Source organism: Zeus faber (genome assembly GCF_960531495.2).
Source record: "Zeus faber genome assembly, chromosome: 22".
Taxonomy (NCBI): domain Eukaryota; kingdom Metazoa; phylum Chordata; class Actinopteri; order Zeiformes; family Zeidae; genus Zeus; species Zeus faber.
The window spans coordinates 17,366,736-17,389,292 of record NC_137209.1 but is presented as its reverse complement, the minus strand read 5'-3'; the positions used below and the strand labels follow the sequence as shown (position 1 = coordinate 17,389,292).

At 42.1% G+C, this 22,557-nt stretch overlaps 1 protein-coding gene across 2 annotated transcripts; it reads left to right on the top strand.

The window, feature by feature from the left end:
• Nucleotides 1–3,400: 3,400 nt before the first annotated feature.
• On the top strand, nucleotides 3,401–21,844 carry LOC307246815 (protein NLRC3-like). Of its 2 annotated transcripts, none has more exons than XM_080022839.1 (13): nucleotides 3,401–3,458; nucleotides 5,380–5,502; nucleotides 6,421–6,510; nucleotides 7,460–7,549; nucleotides 8,498–8,587; nucleotides 9,536–9,625; nucleotides 11,599–11,703; nucleotides 14,694–14,803; nucleotides 15,338–17,114; nucleotides 17,699–17,872; nucleotides 18,238–18,411; nucleotides 18,559–18,605; nucleotides 19,029–21,844. In XM_080022839.1, the coding sequence occupies exons 2-13, from the start codon at nucleotides 5,396–5,398 to the stop codon at nucleotides 19,562–19,564; spliced, it is 3,390 nt and encodes a 1,129-aa protein (XP_079878965.1). In that variant the 5' UTR covers nucleotides 3,401–3,458; nucleotides 5,380–5,395; the 3' UTR covers nucleotides 19,565–21,844. The 2 variants fall into 2 exon arrangements, with proteins under 2 accessions (XP_079878965.1, XP_079878966.1); XM_080022840.1 differs by lacking the exon at nucleotides 3,401–3,458 and adding an exon at nucleotides 4,444–4,492.
• The last annotated feature ends 713 nt before the right edge of the window (nucleotides 21,845–22,557 follow it).

Below are 22,557 nucleotides of genomic sequence, written 5' to 3'. Positions count from 1 at the left end.
TCGATTCACGTTGAGCAGAAACGATGGCCGCCAACGATGTTGGAGACGTCAAGGAGAGCGATATGCATCAGCCACTGTTGTCACCAAACGAGCCTTTGGTGGTGGTGGTGTTACAGTGTGGGCAGGTGTGTCTAGTCAATACAGAACTGCCCTACACTTTGTGAATGGTACAGTGACAAGCCCATACTACCTGAATAACATCATTCATCCAGTCATTGTGCCACTGCATGAACAACACAGGCCTCATTTCATCTTCATGGATGACAATGCTCCAGCTCATCGAGGTGGCATCATTAGGGAACGGCTGCTGGAGACTGGGGTACCTCAAATGGAGTGGCCTGCACTTTCTCCAGACCTGAATCCCATAGAAAACCTATGGGATCAGCTGAGTCGCCGTGTAGAGGCTCGTAACTCTGTACCCCAGAACCTCAATGACCTGAGGGCCGCCCTTCAAGAAGAGTGGGGTGCCAGGCCTCAACAGACAATAAGTCGACTTGTGAACAGCATGAAACGTCCTTGTCAAGCTGTAATTGATGCTCAAGGGCACATGACAAGTTATTGAGACATTGACATTTTTTGTTGTGGTATACCCACCACTGTTGTTGGCTTTTGTTTCAATAAATTGTTTGAGATGAGGAAATCACCATTGCATGCGTCTACTTAAATGCTCTACTTTCATGATATAATATCACTGTAGCGTGAACTTTTTACATTTTCTATAAATTTCACCCGAAAGTCAAATATCCCTAACTTTTTGTGAGGAGTGTATATAATTTATTTGTGTTATTAGTGATTATCTGAAAATCAAAAGACTTTTCGCAAAATATATTTTTTACTTACTATCCTCACTCATGATGGTGTGGGATTTGGTAGATTGTGAGATAAGCATTTTATTTGTATGAGTAACGTTTACGTCAAACGTGACTGATAGATCAGGTGTGTGTGTGTACAAGTTGCTTCGGGACACCCTGTTTCAGAATCCTCTGAATATTTAACACTGTTATCTTGAAAAGCAGCATTGTACGGAATCCTGAAAGTGCCACAATGATAAATAAATGAATGAAAGAATAAATAAACATGAAAATAAAAAGAGGGACAAAAAAACAATTGGAGGATATATGCAGAAAAAGATTGATAAATCTGGAAAATAATAGAGAAAAATTAATTAGAGTGAATCAGAATTTATCACTGTAGGCAAACCCTGCTGTATTGAGGACATTACTTAAATTCAGGTCCAGAGGAACGTCCCGGGGGACGCCGTCCAGCTGGTCTGAGTTCACTTCCTCAGCCCTTAATGTATTATGCCATGAGCCATTGCACTTGGTGGAAACAGGACAATGCTGCTTGGAACTGGGAACCTGCCCAAGTTCCTACCATTCATAATATACTTCCATGCCATTCCATGACAAATAAACAAGAGAAATATATACAGAAATAAATGAATAAATACATGCAAAAATATATATGAACATAAATAAAGAAATGGATATGGATAATGAATCAATCAATTAAAAATAAATAAATGGAAATAGATTAAGAAATATATTGTTTAATAAATGACCAAATCATGTGAAATCTAAAAATGAACACAAAAAATGGGGAAATATAAAGTAGTAATAAATTCTGATTCACACCAATTTATATTTATATATTAATTTCCAGATATATATCAATCTTTTTCAATATTTTCCATTTATTTTTTATTCCTCTTTATATTTCCACATTTATTTGTTTATCATTTTATTCATTTATTTGTCATTCTGGCCCTTTTAGGGTTCCATAGAAACCAATGTGTTTTGTTTTCAGTAACTTCTGCATGCTGATAACGAGGAAGTATAAAGTTCACCAAAAATAATTTACATACAATCCCAACTGGGGATACGATGTGTCCTTCTCGGGGAAAACAGCGGTTACAAAGTGATTTTCAGTTGCAGTTGGTCTACTTCCCCAAAATGCAGCAAACAGGAAACCGAGAGCAAATGAGGACACACGCACAGCTTGTGTCTATTGAATCTTGAATACACACACACACACATCTATATATATATATATATATATATACACATACATACACACACACGCACACACACACACACACACACACACACACACACACACACATATATATATATATATATATATACACACATACATACATACACGCACACACACACACACACACACACACACACACACACATATATATGTATATATATAAATATATATATACAGTGGTACTTCGACTTACGACTGCATCTACGACTAATCCAAGATACGAGTGGCGATAGTCGCAAAAATTTGTATCGACTTGCGACCGACTGCTCCAAGATACGACCGTGGAAATTTGCAGTTGGCGCGTAGGCGGCCAGTCAGCGGCCAGTCAGCAGCCAGTCAGCGGCCAGTCAGCAGCCAGTCAGCAGCCAGTCAGTAGTCAGTCAGCAATCAGTCAGCAGTCAGTCAGCAGGCGACCTACATCTTGTGTGCACGTAGCTCGTGGCTTATTGATATTTTTTTCATATTTTCTGTGTATGTGCTGTGTATTTTGTTTATTTTCACCCTTCATGATTTCATAATTTATATGGGAAAAATTGCTTCGACATACGACTGTTTTAACATACGACCGTTCTTATAGAACCAATTACAGTCGTAAGTCAAGGTACCACTGTATTGAGATGACCATGTGCTGTATATAAATATATATACATACATACTGTGAGAGAAAAATGCTTACGATCATTTATATTGAATGAGGACAAAGGCCTCTACCTCCACAGGGGGAGTTTTTTTAAAAACATTGACCCCCCAACTTTATGTAAAGAGAAATGTTCTTTCTCTCTACAATGTCAATTTTAACATGAAAGAACCAGATCACATTTGGCCCTGTAAGGAGATGAAGAATAGCCACACGGGAGCCTGGAGGTGCATTGTAAGGGATTGTAATCCGCGTCTGCCAGGTCATTCACAAGTTCCTGTGAGTTCACTGTTTGATCTAACATCCAGGGAGACAGTTGAGGGACACAGACTTGGAGCAGTACTGAACCGTTCTCTTTATTCTGCAGAATAAATAATCTTGAAAATTCTCAGTTTTTGCTTTCTTGTAGCGGGCAGATTAACCTCACTGATCATGGCAAAATAATTTCTTCCACAGTACATACAGTATACACACACACACACACACATATATATATATATTCACACACACACACACACACACACACACACACACACACACACACACACACACACACACACATATATATATATATATATATATATATATATATATATATATACACACATACATACATACATATATATACATCCAAAAAAAAAATTCAAATTCAATTCAATTTTTTCCTTTCGTAAAAGTGAAAGTGAAAGTGCACATTTTCTGCTGTGACTCGTCTCCAAACACGGACGGGCGACTGGTGCGCGGAAAACCACAACATTCACCGTGGGTGAGTTCAAACATTCCCGTCGCAGTCGACGGGGGTTTGTCCGTTGCGGGTCGCACTTTTTTTTCCTCCCTGGATCGCTGTTTTTTGGGTTTGTTTTTCTTTTTGCACCTTTTGGACTTTACTTCCTGCTGCGCCGATCCCCAAAAACAAGGCGCAGCTCGTTGTTTTTGATTACGCAGCTTGTTTTTTGTTTTTTGATTTCGCAATCCACTAAAACTCTGAAAAATAAGTCCTGTCTTGATAATAGTAATAATAATAATAATAGTAATATATTTTTCAAGCTTGTCTTGGGACTTCGGGCGACAAAGGAAAGCTGCGGTTGTTTACAAGGGCGCGCGCGCGCACACACACGCGCACACACAGTTCAGTGAACTTATATTATAGATCACTTAATTTGTGTGTATATGTGTGAGTTCACACATTCCCGTCGCAGTCGATTCGGGTGTTCGACCGTCGTGGGTCGCACTTTTTCCCGCGTGGATCGCTGTGTTTTTGCGTGTTTTTTTTTGTTCTGTTTTGGGTTTGTTCTCGCGCCCTCTGGACGCTACCCCCCTGCAGAGCCTAACCCCCAAAAAACACTGCGCAGCTTGTTTTTTTTTTTGTTTTGTTTTATTCCGCAATACAATAAAACTCTGAAAAATAAATCCCGTCTTGATAATGGTAACTAATATTTTTTCACAAGCATGTCTTGGGACTTGGGCGACAAAAGATAGCTGCGTTTTTTTTTTTTTTTTTTTTTTTAAAGGCCGCACGCACGCGCAACCCCTTGTGGCTAGTGCAGGATTGTAGCGATGACGTCATCATGTCGAAACATTTCAAACCTCTTTTCAAATTTAATGCCAGAGGTCACTCGACCTGACATCCGTCCCTGATAATAAAGAATTGCCCTTAGTGGAGAAATGTAAAACGACGTGTTCCCTATTTTATCGATAAGAGACCTTTCTCATAAAAAAAATAAAAATAAATAAAAATAATAAAAAACAGTAAAAGAGAAACGGCCGAGCTTCGCACTCTCACTTCTGACGGCATCTGAGGTAGGTTTCATATTTTATGTTGACAGAGCTATTCATTCTTTTGTTTTTATTCTCTCACACACACACGCGCACGCACGCACGCACGCACGCACACACCTCGTGTCGGTTACGCACGTTTAAGTATTTTTAGAGCTTATTGTGCGTAATCGCCGGCTGTATAACCTCTTGAATGTTGAATCTTGATAAGGATTAGCAGTCCTTGTTTGGCCCTGGCCTTTATTACCGGGTCCTTTGTTCGTACCGTTATTATATATAAAATGACTTTCGGACTTTCAGAATCATAGAACAGTGCTGCCGGGTTGGTTTCGCTTAGGTTCATGGGAAACTTACATTTCTGTTTGAATAGGCATATAATCCTCTTACCAGAGGTTTAATTGAATAGCTTACAAGCAAACCATTATTTATTATATTATTATTATTTAAAATATAAAACAATTAAAAAGATCATAAAAGAGCTATTTCAAACAGGACTACAGTATGAGGCGATTCTGCTTTGTTTTCTGAGAGAAGTAGAAGGAACGGCTGTCACCTAAGATGTCCCTCTTACAGTATTTGCACATGTACACATGTGCACACAAGTCTTGGCTGTTTATTTTTTAATTTCACTTTAAATTCAGTCACAATGACAAGTCATCTGCCGCATTTTTTCCATTTTTTTTTTTCCAATTTGAAAAGTTTTAATGTTCTTTGTAATTTTTTTTTTTTCATTAGATAGTTTAATTTCAATTTCATAAATCCACTTTCATTACAATTGTGAAATTTGTCGTGTAGGATGATAATTGAGGCCGGTCACATGAAATAATTATAAACTATGTTATTTTTGGTAGTGGAAAGAGACTCTTCCATAAATTGAAGTGGTAGAAATTATTTGCTCCTGTCCATTGCAGAATATAATCTGGAGCGATGAGTGAGCTGTCTGGTGATGCGGCGCCCTCGGCAGGTGGGAGGGCGGAGTCTTCAGCACCTGGCTGTGTGTCCGCGAGTCAACACAGCTTTGTGCCAAAAGCCAGGTGACTGCGCTGGTTTGTGGTTCCATTTAAAACGTTGGCTGATTGGTGTCGGTTATAGATGCAGATGGAACAGAAGTGTGTCGTGTATTTCTGGGTGTGTGTTACGTTTTAACCGGCTTCATGTTCAACCCATTTTCGTGATTACTGTTGACGCATCCTCAGTTGTTTGTTATTCCTGGTCAATAAAAAAAGGAAAAATAAGAAAAATATTCTCTATAAAAATATAATAGTAACTCCCCCGACAGTACGACTTGATACTGACCGACTTTGTTTCTTATGGTCAATTTCTATCAATCCTAAAGGACTAGTCTTGTTCAGTGTCTTTGCACTTAACTTTAACTTGGCCACCTTTTTGTGTTTTCATCTTGTTTTATGCTGCCTTCTCGGCCAGAACTCTCTTGCAAAAGAGATTTTAAATCTCAGCGAGACTTATCTAGTTAAATGTTCAATAAATAAATAGCAAAATAAAAAATTTTGAACAACAGGACAACGACGAGAGTGAATCCCCGAATAGGCAGATTAAAACCAGTTTTGGTGTTTTTTTTTTTGCTGTTTTTGATGTCAGTGTTGAACTGTTTTTGAACTGCAGCTCGGATAATAGCCACGAGATGCTGCACTGGAAAACCTCAGACCGAATGGAAGTCAAAGCAAAAAGAAGAAACTTGTCCATTAAAATACAAAGTCAACACATTTTTTCCCCCCCACCATACTGGAGGGTCTCAATAGCTATGTTTGGTGTGGATTTTCTCGGCTTTCTTTCCGAGTTTTCCGTATTGTTTTAACTCACTTTGAATGAAATTGCTATTTACGGATTACAGCGATGGCCAGGCTGTCGTCACCTGTAAACAGGAGGCGCTGCCCGGGACCCGCGCCCAAGCTCGTCCCCTACCTAATTCTCTCTCTCTCTCTACTTCTTAGTTTGGACCCTTCAGCCCCGAGTCACCTCTCCCTGAAAAGTGACAGATCTCGTCAATCGCCGATCAATTTCTGTCGCGGGCCACCCATGAGGTAGGGTTGGTGTCGGTTATAGATGCAGATGGAACAGAAGTGTGTCGTGTATTTCTGGGTGTCTGTTACGTTTTAACCGGCTTCATGTTCAACCCATTTTTGTGATCACTGTTGACGCATCCTCAGTTGTTTATTATTCCTGGTCAATAAAAACCGTCATTTTTGCCCGAATCTAGCTGAGACCTCTGTGTCTGGCGGCCCTGTCCCTCACACATGTACAATCTGATGCAGAAAATATTCTCTATAAAAATATAATAATAGTAACTCCCCCGACAGTACGACTTGATACTGACCGACTTTGTTTCTTATGGTCAATTTCTATCAATCCTAAAGGACTAGTCTTGTTCAGTGTCTTTGCACTTAACTTTAACTTGGCCACCTTTTTGTGTTTTCATCTTGTTTTATGCTGCCTTCTCGGCCAGAACTCTCTTGCAAAAGAGATTTTAAATCTCAGCGAGACTTATCTAGTTAAATGTTCAATAAATAAATAGCAAAATAAAAAATTTTGAACAACAGGACAACGACGAGAGTGAATCCCCGAATAGGCAGATTAAAACCAGTTTTGGTGGTTTTTTTTTTGCTGTTTTTGATGTCAGTGTTGAACTGTTTTTGAACTGCAGCTCGGATAATAGCCACGAGATGCTGCACTGGAAAACCTCAGACCGAATGGAAGTCAAAGCAAAAAGAAGAAACTTGTCCATTAAAATACAAAGTCAACACATTTTTTCCCCCCCACCATACTGGAGGGTCTCAATAGCTATGTTTGGTGTGGATTTTCTCGGCTTTCTTTCCGAGTTTTCCGTATTGTTTTAACTCACTTTGAATGAAATTGCTATTTACGGATTACAGCGATGGCCAGGCTGTCGTCACCTGTAAACAGGAGGCGCTGCCCGGGACCCGCGCCCAAGCTCGTCCCCTACCTAATTCTCTCTCTCTCTCTACTTCTTAGTTTGGACCCTTCAGCCCCGAGTCACCTCTCCCTGAAAAGTGACAGATCTCGTCAATCGCCGATCAATTTCGGTCGCGGGCCACCCATGAGGTAGGGTTGGTGTCGGTTATAGATGCAGATGGAACAGAAGTGTGTCGTGTATTTCTGGGTGTCTGTTACGTTTTAACCGGCTTCATGTTCAACCCATTTTTGTGATCACTGTTGACGCATCCTCAGTTGTTTATTATTCCTGGTCAATAAAAACCGTCATTTTTGCCCGAATCTAGCTGAGACCTCTGTGTCTGGCGGCCCTGTCCCTCACACATGTACAATCTGATGCAGAAAATATTCTCTATAAAAATATAATAATAGTAACTCCCCCGACAGTACGACTTGATACTGACCGACTTTGTTTCTTATGGTCAATTTCTATCAATCCTAAAGGACTAGTCTTGTTCAGTGTCTTTGCACTTAACTTTAACTTAGCCACCTTTTTGTGTTTTCATCTTGTTTTATGCTGCCTTCTTGGCCAGAACTCTCTTGCAAAAGAGATTTTAAATCTCAGCGAGACTTATCCGGTTAAATGTTCAATAAATAAATAACAAAATAAAAAATTTGGAACAACAGGACAACGACGAGAGTGAATCCCCGAATAGGCAGATTAAAACCAGTTTTGGTGTTTTTTTTTTGCTGTTTTTGATGTCAGTGTTGAACTGTTTTTGAACTGCAGCTCGGATAATAGCCACGAGATACTGCACTGGAAAACCTCAGACCGAATGGAAGTCAAAGCAAAAAGAAGAAACTTCTCCATTAAAATACAAAGTCAACACATTTTTTTCCCCCCACCATACTGGAGGGTCTCAATAGCGATGTTTGGTGTGGATTTTCTTGGCTTTCTTTCCAAGTTTTCCGTATTGTTTTAACTCACTTTGAATGAAATTGCTATTTACGGATTACAATGATGGCCAGGCTGTGGTCACCTGTAAACAGGAGGCGCTGCCCAGGCCCCGCGCCCAAGCTCGTCCCCTACCTAATTCTCTCTCTCTCTCTACTTCTTAGTTTGGACCTTTCAGCCCCGAGTCACCTCTCCCTGAAAAGTGACAGATCTCGTCAATCGCCGATCAATTTCGGTCGCGGGCCACCCATGAGGTAGGGTTGGTGTCGGTTATAGATGCAGATGGAACAGAAGTGTGTCGTGTATTTCTGGGTGTCTGTTACGTTTTAACCGGCTTCATGTTCAACCCATTTTCGTGATCACTGTTGACGCATTCTCAGTTGTTTGTTATTCCTGGTCAATAAAAACCGTCATTTTTGCCCGAATCTAGCTGAGACCTCTGTGTCTGGCGGCCCAGTCCCTCACACATGTACAATCTGATGCAGAAAATATTCTCTATATAAATATAATAATAGTAACTCCCCCGTACAGTACGACTTGATACTGACCGACTTTGTTTCTTATGGTCAATTTCTATCAATCCTAAAGGACTAGTCTTGTTCAGTGTCTTTGCACTTAACTTTAACTTAGCCACCTTTTTGTGTTTTCATCTTGTTTTATGCTGCCTTCTTGGCCAGAACTCTCTTGCAAAAGAGATTTTAAATCTCAGCGAGACTTATCCGGTTAAATGTTCAATAAATAAATAACAAAATAAAAAATTTTGAACAACAGGACAACGACGAGAGTGAATCCCCGAATAGGCAGATTAAAACCAGTTTTGGTGTTTTTTTTTTGCTGTTTTTGATGTCAGTGTTGAACTGTTTTTGAACTGCAGCTCGGATAATAGCCACGAGATACTGCACTGGAAAACCTCAGACCGAATGGAAGTCAAACAAAAAGAAGAAACTTCTCCATTAAAATACAAAGTCAACACATTTTTTTCCCCCCACCATACTGGAGGGTCTCAATAGCTATGTTTGGTGTGGATTTTCTCGGCTTTCTTTCCGAGTTTTCCGTATTGTTTTAACTTACTTTGAATGAAATTGCTATTTACGGATTACAATGATGGCCAGGCTGTGGTCACCTGTAAACGGGAGGCGCTGCCCAGGCCCCGTGCCCAAGCTCGTCCCCTACCTAATTCTCTCTCTCTCTCTACTTCTTAGTTTGGACCTTTCAGCCCCGAGTCACCTCTCCCTGAAAAGTGACAGATCTCGTCAATCGCCGATCAATTTCGGTCGCGGGCCACCCATGAGGTAGGGTTGGTGTCGGTTATAGATGCAGATGGAACAGAAGTGTGTCGTGTATTTCTGGGTGTCTGTTACGTTTTAACCGGCTTCATGTTCAACCCATTTTCGTGATCACTGTTGACGCATCCTCAGTTGTTTGTTATTCCTGGTCAATAAAAACCGTCATTTTTGCCCGAATCTAGCTGAGACCTCTGTGTCTGGCGGCCCAGTCCCTCACACATGTACAATCTGATGCAGAAAATATTCTCTATATAAATATAATAATAGTAACTCCCCCGTACAGTACGACTTGATACTGACCGACTTTGTTTCTTATGGTCAATTTCTATCAATCCTAAAGGACTAGTCTTGTTCAGTGTCTTTGCACTTAACTTTAACTTAGCCACCTTTTTGTGTTTTCATCTTGTTTTATGCTGCCTTCTTGGCCAGAACTCTCTTGCAAAAGAGATTTTAAATCTCAGCGAGACTTATCCGGTTAAATGTTCAATAAATAAATAACAAAATAAAAAATTTTGAACAACAGGACAACGACGAGAGTGAATCCCCGAATAGGCAGATTAAAACCAGTTTTGGTGTTTTTTTTTTGCTGTTTTTGATGTCAGTGTTGAACTGTTTTTGAACTGCAGCTCGGATAATAGCCACGAGATACTGCACTGGAAAACCTCAGACCGAATGGAAGTCAAACAAAAAGAAGAAACTTCTCCATTAAAATACAAAGTCAACACATTTTTTTCCCCCCACCATACTGGAGGGTCTCAATAGCTATGTTTGGTGTGGATTTTCTCGGCTTTCTTTCCGAGTTTTCCGTATTGTTTTAACTTACTTTGAATGAAATTGCTATTTACGGATTACAACAATGGCCAGGCTGTCGTCACCTGTAAACGGGAGGCGCTGCCCGGGCCCCGCGCCCAAGCTCATCCCCTACCGGTCCGCCTGCCACCGGGGCTCTGGACGCGCCGCGGGGAAAGGGAGCGGGTGTGACGACGAGGAGCGGGAGGTTCAAAGCTGGGATTCCATCAGTCGTCACGGGCAACAGGAGATCTCTAGCGAACGAGATGGACCAGCGCTCCGTGTGGGTGGGCGTGAATACTGGGAGCGCGGCTGGCTTTGTTTCGCGGAGACACGGCCGAACGGGAACCTGCCGGACAGCTCAGTCGAGATAGCACGCATCCAAGCTGACACTGCTCCGTGCGGGCCGGGAGGAGCAGAGCGGTAAGAGGATGGAGGTCTTTGGGCGTATGCGCTCGTTTCAGATGGTTTAAGACCTTACTTTTCACCATGTGAGTTCTCACACACCGTTGTTTGCATCCCTCCCTCTGCAGTGGCGCTGTGCACTAGCGATGCCATCTCACTCTGCCACCGGAAGATTCATTCATGGTGATCAACGGAGACTTCAACCGGGTCCCCCTCCGCAAAACCCTGACGACCCTCACCCAATATGTGACCTGCCGGACCCAGGGGAACGAGATCCTAAACCTGCCGTCCGCCACCACCAGGGCTGTCAGGGTGTGGTCTGTGGACGCTGAGGAGCACCTCCAGGTCCCGGACTGGGGACCCGGAGGACAAGCTGCAGCATAACAACGCCAGGGAGACGTGGAATGGGATGAAGAAACCGGCCGGCTACAGTCCGCCAAGCCCAGCAAGAGAGACCCCGGAACGCGCAAACAAGCTCAACCTGTTTTTCAATAGGTTTGACACTCCATCCCCTGTTAGCGCAACGGGACGGTCCAACCCACCATCACACGCCTGCTGCTGCCCTTCCCCCCCCCCCCCCCCCTTCATCTGCTACACAACCTATTTTGAGATTGATTTTAGAATTTATTTCAGTCTCCCTCTCTTTCTTAGTAAATGACCGAATTGAAATAGATCATGTGTGAAATATCTAATTTTAGGCTTCGGAAGAGAAGACCGCATTCTTCAGTCACGTTGGCTTGTGTCTCATAATGCAAATAAAAACTGATCAAAATTTCTCATTTTAGGTTGCGGAAGAGGAGTTTGGATTCTTCAGCCTCAAGTGGCCTCTCTATGAAAAGTGACCCATCTCTTCTAACGCCGATCAATTTCTCTGGTGAACCAAAGAAAAGGTAGGATCTGTGTCAGCTGTACAGCGAGATGCTTAAAGTAGCAATCAGAGGAGCTGTGGTTGAGCCACATCTTGACCAACTCATCACTATATTGTCTTTTAGATCTGCTCTTTATTTCCTGAAACTTGGAACTGACCGACTTTGTTTCTTATGGTCAATTTTTGGTCATGTGTCTTTGCACTTAACTTTAACTTACCCAGATGACTACATGAGGTTTAGCTATGAATATATGGCTCCTTTTATTTTTGGCTCTAACTGGAGGTTTCTGTGTATCTGAGTTTGGTCCTTTTTGTCTTTTCATCTTGTTGCTGCCCTCTTGGCCAGAACTCTCTTGCAAACGAGATTTTAAATCTCAGCGTGAATTATCTGGTTAAATATTCAATAAATAAATAATGTTGGTAACATTTTCGTCGTTAAGCTGTCTGGTTTGAAAAGACAACAGGACAACGACGAGAGTGAATCCCTAATAGGCAGATTAAAACCAGTTTTGGTGTTTTTTTGCTGTTTTGCTGTTTTTGACGTCAGTGTTGAACTGTTTTTGACCTCCAGCTCGGATAATAGCCACGAGATGCTGCACTGGAAAACCGAATGGAAGTCAATTGCACTTTTAATCCACTGTCCTAAGACACGGTCCGTCTTTTGTTACATTATGTTACAAACGCAAATATAATGTTCACCTCAGTTACAGCGGCCCTTGCACGGACCTCGCCGCCGCAGCGAGCACTCGGTCCACGGCTCCCCCTGAGCCATGGGGAGAAAGGGCACGGGCGTCGGCCCCCTGCTACCGGTGTCGGTACCAGATGTCCTCGGCCTGGCAGATTGGCCCGCGCGAGTCAGAGGGTGAATCAACCCCCTTGGGTTTAAAAAAATAAATAAAAAAATAGTTACATAGTGATTGCTTTAAAGCAATCATAAACAGTTGTCCTTGTTTGGCATTCAGTTGAAAACTTGGGTCTCATAACTGAACAAATTCATCATTCATTGTCCAATAGATTTTTTTTAGATCTGCTATTTATATTCTATGGAGGGACAGTCATTGTAACCTTTATAGAAGGCGTGTGAAGTATAGCAATGCCACACGTAATGCACAAGTTCAAGCGAACTGCTTTGCTTCAGTGAAAAAGCCATTTTGATATTTATTTGAGGATTTTCTCTCCATCTCTTTTTTATTAAATAACTGAGTTTAAATATATTGTGTCATGTCTCTCATATCCGGTTGCAGAGGAGAAGTTGAGATTCTTCAGCATCTAGTGGCTGTTCTCTGAAAAGTGACAGATTTAGACAGTGACCAATCGGTTACTGCAGTGAACCACCCAAAAGCTAGGATTGGTGTCAGTTTGGTGCCAGATGCATTAAGTATCCAGGAAGGAAATATTGGTTACTGAGATGTGAAGCCATAAGACCTGTGCCAACAATACTACACACATAGTGGTTCCATACTTGAAGGCATTTTGGAAATATTTCTGTCCTTAAAAGGTGCAATCAATATCAACGGTCAATAGCGACACATGGCGACTAGGGATGTTAATAATTAACTGTTTTACCGTTAACCGACAATAAGGATTTTGACCGATCAATACTATCAGTTAAATAAAAGCTAAAAAAATAGTCTATACAATCTATTAAATACAACTCATGACGGCGACACCTGCAGCTAGGGCTCATTACCGTCATCACCGCAAATAATAGAATAAAATAAAAGAATATATGTTTGTATAATTTTTTTGCTGGTAAAAGTTACAGGAGGATATGAAGTACAAGCACAATAGTCATTGTTTAGTAATCATCATCGACTGTCTTCCATGCTGTGTTCAAGGGCTCCCGGAGAAACTGAACTTTTCAGTTGCTCCGCTCGTCACTGGGAAGGGCAGTCATCAAGTCAAGTAATATTGTCGGTTAACGGTTAATGATTGGTTAACAAGGGTCGGCTATCGGTCAGAAAATCTTTTGTTTTATTAAATAAGCAGGGATGCTTATTTAGAAACTTAGAACTATATAGAAACTAGTGGGTGTCTTGGTTGTGATTTTAAACAGGAGACTGTAAGCGTTTATTACATTAATTGAACAATATGCAAATGGTAAGTACAAGACTGACATCACCAGACCAATTTGCAAATGCGTATTAGTCTGGAATCTCTCTTTTCATTTTTGATTTCCAAGGGGCGTTACCAATTTGCGCAGACGGAAATGTAGACCTACAACCAATCAGAGCATTGGGCAGACCTACAACCAATCAGAGCATTGGGCAGACCTACAACCAATCAGAGCATTGGGTAGACCTACAACCAATCAGAGCATTGGGCAGACCTACAACCAATCAGAGCATTGGGTAGACCTACAACCAATCAGAGCATTGGGCAGACCTACAACCAATCAGAGCATTGGGCAGACCTACAACCAATCAGAGCATTGGGCAGACCTACAACCAATCAGAGCATTGGGCAGACCTACAACCAATCAGAGCATTGGGCAGACCTACAACCAATCAGCATAATGAAATGTGTGGCGTAGCACTGAGTGTCGGAAAAAATGGCGACCAGCGGGGCCAGTTGGCAAATTAAACTTTTACCAAATCTTGTTGGAAGTACTTATCAACAAAAGCTTTAAGTGCAGTCGTTTATAGAAAATAAAACGTCCACTTTGTTTAATGCTGGCGCGTGAGCAGATCTAACAGACCATTTCACGTCAGCGGCAGCCATCTTGGTAAGGTCCTCCAGCGGCTCTCCTCTGTATTGCCATCGTACCAAACCCGCCCCATATTTAATAAATGGTTGTGATCGTCTGGTTTTCAGGCTCGTTAAGAATATTATGTTTCGATGTGATTCCCTCCAATGTTCCATCCCTTATATCTATTTTATGTGGGCATGATAAGAAGGAAAACATGTATCGAAGATAAGATTGATTATTCGTCCAAATTGGCTCTTTTTTCTTTATTCTTCTACTTCTTCTTATTATTATTATTGTTATTTTAAAAAAAAATGTTCAAACAGACAACAAGATTTTGTGGAGTACATTCTTCCAAGAGCGTTAAGGAGGCTTCGGATGACATCGGTGACTTCTGCCTCTGCCGGCATCAGCAAGGCCTCGGGTAGTGGGCAGGGTGAGTGTTTCTTTTAGAATTCACTTATTGGGTGTTGAGATGTTTGTTTTTCGGAAAGCGTATTGCATTATATTGAGTTTCTGAGTAAAATTATGTTGGATACTCTGCTGTTTCTTTGTGCAGAAGTTAAAATCTTGAAATACAGTTGATCCCACTAGGTTCGTCTAACGTCTAATGTAATAGTAGGAAGTAGCACTCATTTGAGAATGAGTTTACAGTAATACGCTCTCAAAGCTCCTCTGAGTTCATCTTCTCTCAGCCGATGATAATAATAATAAAAAAGATACATTTATATCCGATAAGGAATCTGCATTTTCTCCATCTTTGAGGAGACCTTTAAAATGCAACGCTTCCCTCTAGAAAATAATCGTTCCCCTTTCGACGGTTCCCCTGATGAGCGACAGAACAATTTTATACTATTTATTTTTATGTCTCTTTCTCAATACCCTGCTACAGTTGAGGTAATGAAAACACTGCAAATCATTTTAACATATTTTGTTATTGAGTCATAACAGATTGTTCCAATTCTTTCAGGTGACAAAAAGTCTGAAGCGAAAAAGGAACATAAAATCGAAATGAGGTTCAAGTTTGCCTACACCTTCGAAGGCATCTTTGAGAGACGCAATAACCTCAATCACATCTTCACAGAGGTCTACGTCACCACGCCCAACCCCACAGCTGTGTATGCGGAACACGAGGTCAGGCAAATAGAGCGAAAACTCAAAAGATCCAACTCATATGACATATCGGTGACAATTCGAGACATCTTTAAACCTTCGCCGGGCCAAGAGGCACCGCTCAGAACCCTCCTGACCACGGGTATCGCGGGCATCGGGAAGTCCTTCTCCGTGCAGAAGTTCGTCCTCGACTGGGCCGAAGGGAAAGCCAACAAGGACCTCGACTTTGTCTTTGTCCTGGATTTCCGAAAGTTGAATTTGATTCAGAAGAAGAACAGTCTGCGCGGGCTCCTCGCCGATTTCCACTCCACCCTACACCGCCTGGAGGTTTGTGACCTCCACGGCAGGATTCTGATAGTCCTGGATGGTCTGGATGAAAGCAGACTTTCGCTAGAGTTCCACAACAGCGACACTGTGACCTCCATCGAAGAGGTTTCATGTGTGGAAGTGCTGCTGACAAACCTCATCCAGGGCAACCTGCTTCCCTCTGCTCTTGTCTGGATAACCTCTCGACCAGCAGCGGCCAGTCAGATCCCGCCACACTGGGTCGACATGGTGACGGAAATACAAGGCTTCACCGGCCCGCAGAAGGAGGAGTACATCCGGAGACAAATCGGAGATGATGCAGGTCTTGCGGACAAAATCATATTGCACATCCAGTCCTCACCGAGCCTCAACATCATGTGTCACATTCCAATCTTCTGTTGGATTTCAGCCCAACTCTTCAAGGAGGCTTTCAGATGTGACAAGACGGTTGAAACCCCTCAGACTCTGACCGAGATGATGGCACACTTTGTGGTCGTCCAGACCAAGCGCAGCAGCAGGAATTGGAAACCAGGCCTAGAGACGCTCCTGAAGACGCACAGGGAGCCTCTTCTGAAACTGGGGAAGCTCGCATTCCTCCACCTCGAGAGGAACAACCTCATCTTCTACGAGGACGATCTGGAAGCGTGCGGCATTGATGTGACAGAAAGGTCCATCTACTCTGAGTTCCTGAACGCAGCCGCCATAGAAGAGGAATTCTTCTACCAGAAAAGGGTCTACTGCTTTGTGCACCTTACAGTTCAGGAGTTTTTTGGAGCTCTGTATGTATACGATTGTTTCACGGGCAAGAATGTAGAGGGCATCTCCTCTTGGCTTGATATAAAGTCAACTGTTCTTCGAGAACACACTTTGCTCGACCTCCTGAAGGCCTCGGTGGACAAGGTATCGGAGAGCAGAGACGGACACATGGACTTCTTCCTGCGATTCCTCCTGGGACTTACAGTCGAGTCCAACAGGGCAATTTTGTCCGGCCTGTTTCGAAACACAGAGCAAACATCGGAGCCGGCAAGGAAAATCCTGACGTACCTTAAAAGCATCAAGAGAAACAGTCTGTTGCCAGAAAGGTGCCTTAACCTCTTTTGGGCGATGGTTGAGATGAGAGACCACAAACTGAAAGACGAGGTTGAGGCATATTTGACTTCGAGGGATCGCTCCGACATGGTGCTGAAACCCGCTCACTGCTCAGCACTCGCCTACATACTGCAGGTGTCGGCACAAGATTTGGACGTGTTCGACCTGAAGAGTTACAACACTTCAGCGCCGGGTAGGCTGAGGCTGATACCAGCTGTGATGTGCAGTAAAAAGGCCCTGTAAGTATGTGAAGATACATTATTGCTTTGCTGGAAAATAGTCCAAACAGTCTTCAGTAAGAAGAAAATGCGTGCCGCCCAAGTGATCATACACGATTGAGATTTTGTGACAACCTCACAGTAACTATACTATGAAATGAATGACAATTTATTTTCTAGTACCCCACTATACTAACTAACTAGAGTTTTGCTGCAGCTGGTTTTGTTGCCGAGGTCAAAAACACATCTGCATGCAAGAGGCACGGAAAGGTTCATGTGCCCCTGCCAAGTAATTTAAGGCTTTATCACAGTTGCACAGAGAGCACATCATCAAAAGAGCTACACAAAAATCATTTAAAAATGATTTATTTTGGTCCCTCTGTTCATGCAATGAGATGTCTAAAAAAAACAAAACATTGTTTCTCAAGGATTTGTAAACTCCTTTTTCCATTCAAAAGGTATTTTGAATGATCTCAAATATTATTTAGAAAATGGTTTGTAGTTACGAAAAAAATCTATTGTCCGTCCAAACTTTTCACCATGGATGTTAGCGAGGCCCATTTCATACTTATGACTGCACTACTGTTATCCCTCTGTTTTCATAGGCTGGCTGACTGTCAACTGACAACAGACTGGGTGGAGCAGCTTGCTTTGGCACTCCAGTTCCCCAACTCCGCCCTGAGAGAGCTGGACCTCACCAACAATGACCTGGGAGATTTGGGAGTGTCATTGATCTGCTCTGGATTGAGGAGTCCATATTGCAGACTAGAGATTCTCAGGTACCGTTAAGTAGGCTGTATACTACAAACGATGCAAGAACTTCACCAAAAAAAAAAGAACCGTGACCCACAACTATGTCCCTGAATACTATTGTCAACGCACCCAAAACAAAGTGTATCCATGATGATAAAGTGATGAAGGAATGAAGTGGAAAATAAAGAACTCTGCCCGCCACGACGATCTGCCGTCGTACAACCAAACATCGAAAGTTTAATTGTATACAATATTTATCAAGCGATGTAATTATTTAATGGCATTTTGTTTTATCTAAACGTCTCAATGACAGGCCAACTGTTTGGTCTGTCAGCTAACCCGGAAACACTACAATGAGTTAACCTGTTGAACAACTGTTGTGTCGACGCAGGCTGTCGGGCTGTCTCATCACGAAGGATGGCTGTGATTTTCTGGCCTCGGCGCTCACCTCCAACCCCTCCCACCTCAGGGAGCTGGACCTGAGCTACAACCATCTTGGAGACGCGGGGGCTGCCGTGCTTACCAAACTAGTCAATCATCCGGACTTCCATCTTGAAAAAGTCAAGTCAGTATTATACTCAAACAATACCCTATATAACACAGCTATTATATTGATTCATATTTCCACTCTCACTCGCAGAAATGCTGGGAGTGGAATTCATTTTGACTTTTTCCATTGATAGTTTGATTCCCTGTCTCATTCCCTCCACAGTGATGAAGAAGGCTCCAGTTTCCTGATGAGATCAGGTTTAAAGAAATGTAAGTCCCTATGTATAGAACACAAGAAAATCCCCTATATTTCTTTAGATTATTTCGGTAATAAATGGTTAAAATATGTACTGTGGTTACAAACGGATTAATTTTGAGGAATTTCGTGAAACTCCATATGGATAGAAGTGCGATCGTGTTATTACATTACATTACATTTAGAAGACGCTTTTATCCAAAGCGACTTACAATTATTCAAACACCGACGGACGCTGCCATCAGGAGCAATGAGGGGTTAAGTGTCTTGCTCAAGGACACTACAGCATGCTAGCAGGAGGAGCCTGGGATCGAACCAGCAACCTTTAGATTACTAGATGACCAGCTCTACCTCCTTGTTATAGTTAATATTTCGATTCTAAATCTAAGCTGAGATGAAATGTTCACAACAGTCCGTTTCTCTTGCCCCTCTGACAGATGCCTGCGAACTCAGCCTGGACCCAAACACTCTGCACACAAACCTCTCTCTCTCCGAGGGTAACAGGACGGTGACCTGGGTGAATAAGGAGCGGCTGAGTCCCCCTCACCAGGACCGCTCAGACGGCCCGATGCAGGTGCGGTCTTTAGAGGCCCTGACCGGCCGCTGTTACTGGGAGGCCGAGGTGTGCGGCCCGCTAAGTGTCGGGGTGGCGTCCAGAGGAGACGGCGGGAAGGGAGGGAGCGCCGCGGAGAGCAGGCTGGGATGCAACGAGACGTCCTGGGGCTTGGTGATTTCGGAGGAGGGCTACCACGTTCTCCACGACGGCGAGAAAGTCCACGTGTCTTCCCTCTGCAATCGGACCCGTCGCGTCGCGGTGTACCTGGATTGGCCTGCGGGAACGCTGTCCTTCTACAGGGTATCCCCCGGCTCACAGATCCACCTCTACACGTACCGCACCACGTTCACCGAGCCCCTGTACGCTGTGGTGGAGGTTCGGCTTCAAAGCGCCGCCGTGCTGCGTCTGGGTGTGTAACCCACCTACCCCACCAGTATCACCTGCTGATTGCCCCTGGGTACATTAAACGTTACAATATGGTCTATTTTCTGATCAGTACAAATAGTTATTCACAATAAATAACAATTTACCCTAATGAGTAATCATATGATAAAAAATATTTAGCACATGTATATTGAGTACATGAGTACATGCCAATCTACACAGCGATGGCATGAGGGCAGTGTCGAGGTGGTCAAACCAAAGTTGACCAAAAGAAACAACAGGGGAAGAGTCATAAGGGGATTTGGGGCTTGAGCTGTTGAGAAAAAGGCGTCGCAAAATGTTCAGCATTCAGCACTACATATTATGTCTAAAACCTATTACCAAGCAAAGGCGTGTTATTGAGATTCATGATTCTGATGACTGTGTGGCACTTCAGGGTAAGCCATTTAAAGGTGGAGGAGGATTCTCAAGTTTGATGTTTTGGTGTATTCAGGGTATTATACATTGGCTTACCTTTACAAAAATAAATCAATAAAAACACACACACACACACACACACACACACACACACACACACACACACACACACACACACACACACACACACACACACACACACACACACACACACACACACACACACACACACTTTGGTAATAGTTACCATTGGGACCATTGGGGATGGTAGCTCAGGCGGTAGAGCTGGTGGTCTAGTGATCTAAAGGTTGCTGGTTCCATCCCAGGCTCCTCCTGCTAGCATGCTGTAGTGTCCTTGAGCAAGACTCTTAACCCCTAATTGCTCCTGATGGCTACGTCCGTTGGTGTTTGAACAACTGTAAGTCGCTTTGGATAAAAGCATCTGCTAAACGACTAAAATGTAATGTAATGTAATAGAATATGCTTGTATTTTAGCCGAATTATTCATTCTTCAAGCCGATGTAAAGTGTGCTGTCACATTGATTTTTACATAATATATGAATCCTTCTGATTCAATAGAAATGGTTAATTTTTCTTTCTATCACTAACTCATGCATAACAATGGAATGTGAGCTTATAAACATAATCGCCACTGGATTTTACCAAAATCACTGCTGAAATTAATCTCATATTTAACCATTGTGTATTGTGTGATGTCATGTCAAGAGGTTCCAGGGGGTCCCAGCGATATGATAAATAGTTTACCTTTGCTATTACACCATTTACAAGAGCTTCACACCATTATGAGTGTTTTGATAGTCTCACTCTTCCTAACTCCAGTACGGACACAAAATCACATCCAACAAGAAAAATCTCAGATTGCGGTCTCAGAGATAACAAATGCAGTATCAACAGGAGTGTTCCAACGAAAGGGGAGATCTGTGTCGAAAACATATTTCACAGCACACTGTATGTTTCTGTAGTAATAATACAATCTATATATGAATGGAAACGAAGGCAATTCCTTTTATAAATAAATAAACATACATACAGGAAGAAAAAAAAACCAACATAAAGCAGCATGCTTTAATAAATATATAAGAATATTTTAGAAAGGCAAAATGGTAAATGATTGGGAGCAGTTGAGCAGCCACATAACCTTTAGTGCACCAATATTAAAAATAAATAAATAAAAACTACACTACAACAATTGTCATATACTCCCACCCTGGTCATTCTAAATATATGAAGAACTATAGGCTGAATTTGTGATAGCTGACAGAATGCCAAGCTGTGAGCGGCCATCTTTAGTGTCCACTTTACCAATAACATTTCCTCCTGGGGATTAATGTGCCTGTATCACGGCAACGGGTCGGCGCTAGGACCCGGGAGAAACAGCGAGAACGACCCACACCCCCCTCCTCCCCACACCCACATCCACACATCCACACACCCACACACACACACACACAGTGCAGATGAACGACAGGTTTCTGGTCCACCGCTCACCTGCTGGCGGAGAGGAAGAGAGAGACAAAGAGAAGGAAAGAGAGAGAGAGAGAGTTAAAAGGAGAGAGAAGATGGAATCATTTCATTGATTGCTATGTCTTACTTGTTCCTACTTTATTTGAGGCTGTCTTTATATATACCCACATGTATATTTTTTACAATATAAAAAATTTAGTCGTTTATTTTGTCACTGCAACATTTTAGGCTATATATATATATATATATATATATATATATATATATAAAATGTATCATCAATGTTAACATTATATTTTTATCTTAGGTGAGCTTTACTTCTACATTTTTTAACAGTTTTGAATCAGTTTGTTATTTTTGGTTAACTTTACTTCTCTGTATTTTCTTGTGCTACATTCACAATTTCTCAGTTTTAAATGATTATTTTTCCACCTGCTTTGTCAATAAAAACGTGCGTTTCCCACGCTAATAAAAACCCTTTGCACTAAAATTAATTGAAGAGAGCGACACAGAAAGAGAGAGAGAGGGAAAGATGTAAAGGAGTTCCTCATCATCATCATCATCATCATCATCACCACGCCTATCATCATCATCACCACTATCATCACCATCATGACCACTATCATCATCATCATCATCATCACCACTATCATCATCATCCTCACCATAATCACTTGCATCATCATCACCACTATTATCATCATCCTCATCATAATCACTTGCATCATCATCACCATCACCACTATCATCATCACCATCATGACCACTATCATCATCATCATCACTATCATCATCACCACTATCATCATCATCCTCACCATAATCACTAGCATCATCATCATCACCACCACCATCACCACTATCATCATCATCATCATCACTACTTTCATCATCATCATCACCACTATCATCACTATCATCATCATCACCATTAAGACCACTATCATCATCATCACTATCATCATCATCATCACCACCGTCATCATCATCACCACTATCATTTTCACCACTATCATCATCACCATCACCACTATCATCATCACCACTATTATCATCACCATCACCACTATCATCATCACCACTATTATCATCACCATTACCACTATCATCATCACCACTATCAT

Coding starts and splice junctions, on each gene's coding strand:
- LOC307246815 (XM_080022839.1), top strand. CDS start 5,396: ATGAGTGAGCTGTCTGGTGATGCGGCGCCCTCGGCAGGTGGGAGGGCG. Junction 9,626..11,598: donor GGTCGCGGGCCACCCATGAG/GTAGGGTTGGTG, acceptor TTCTCATTTTAG/GTTGCGGAAGAGGAGTTTGG. Junction 14,804..15,337: donor GGCCTCGGGTAGTGGGCAGG/GTGAGTGTTTCT, acceptor CAATTCTTTCAG/GTGACAAAAAGTCTGAAGCG.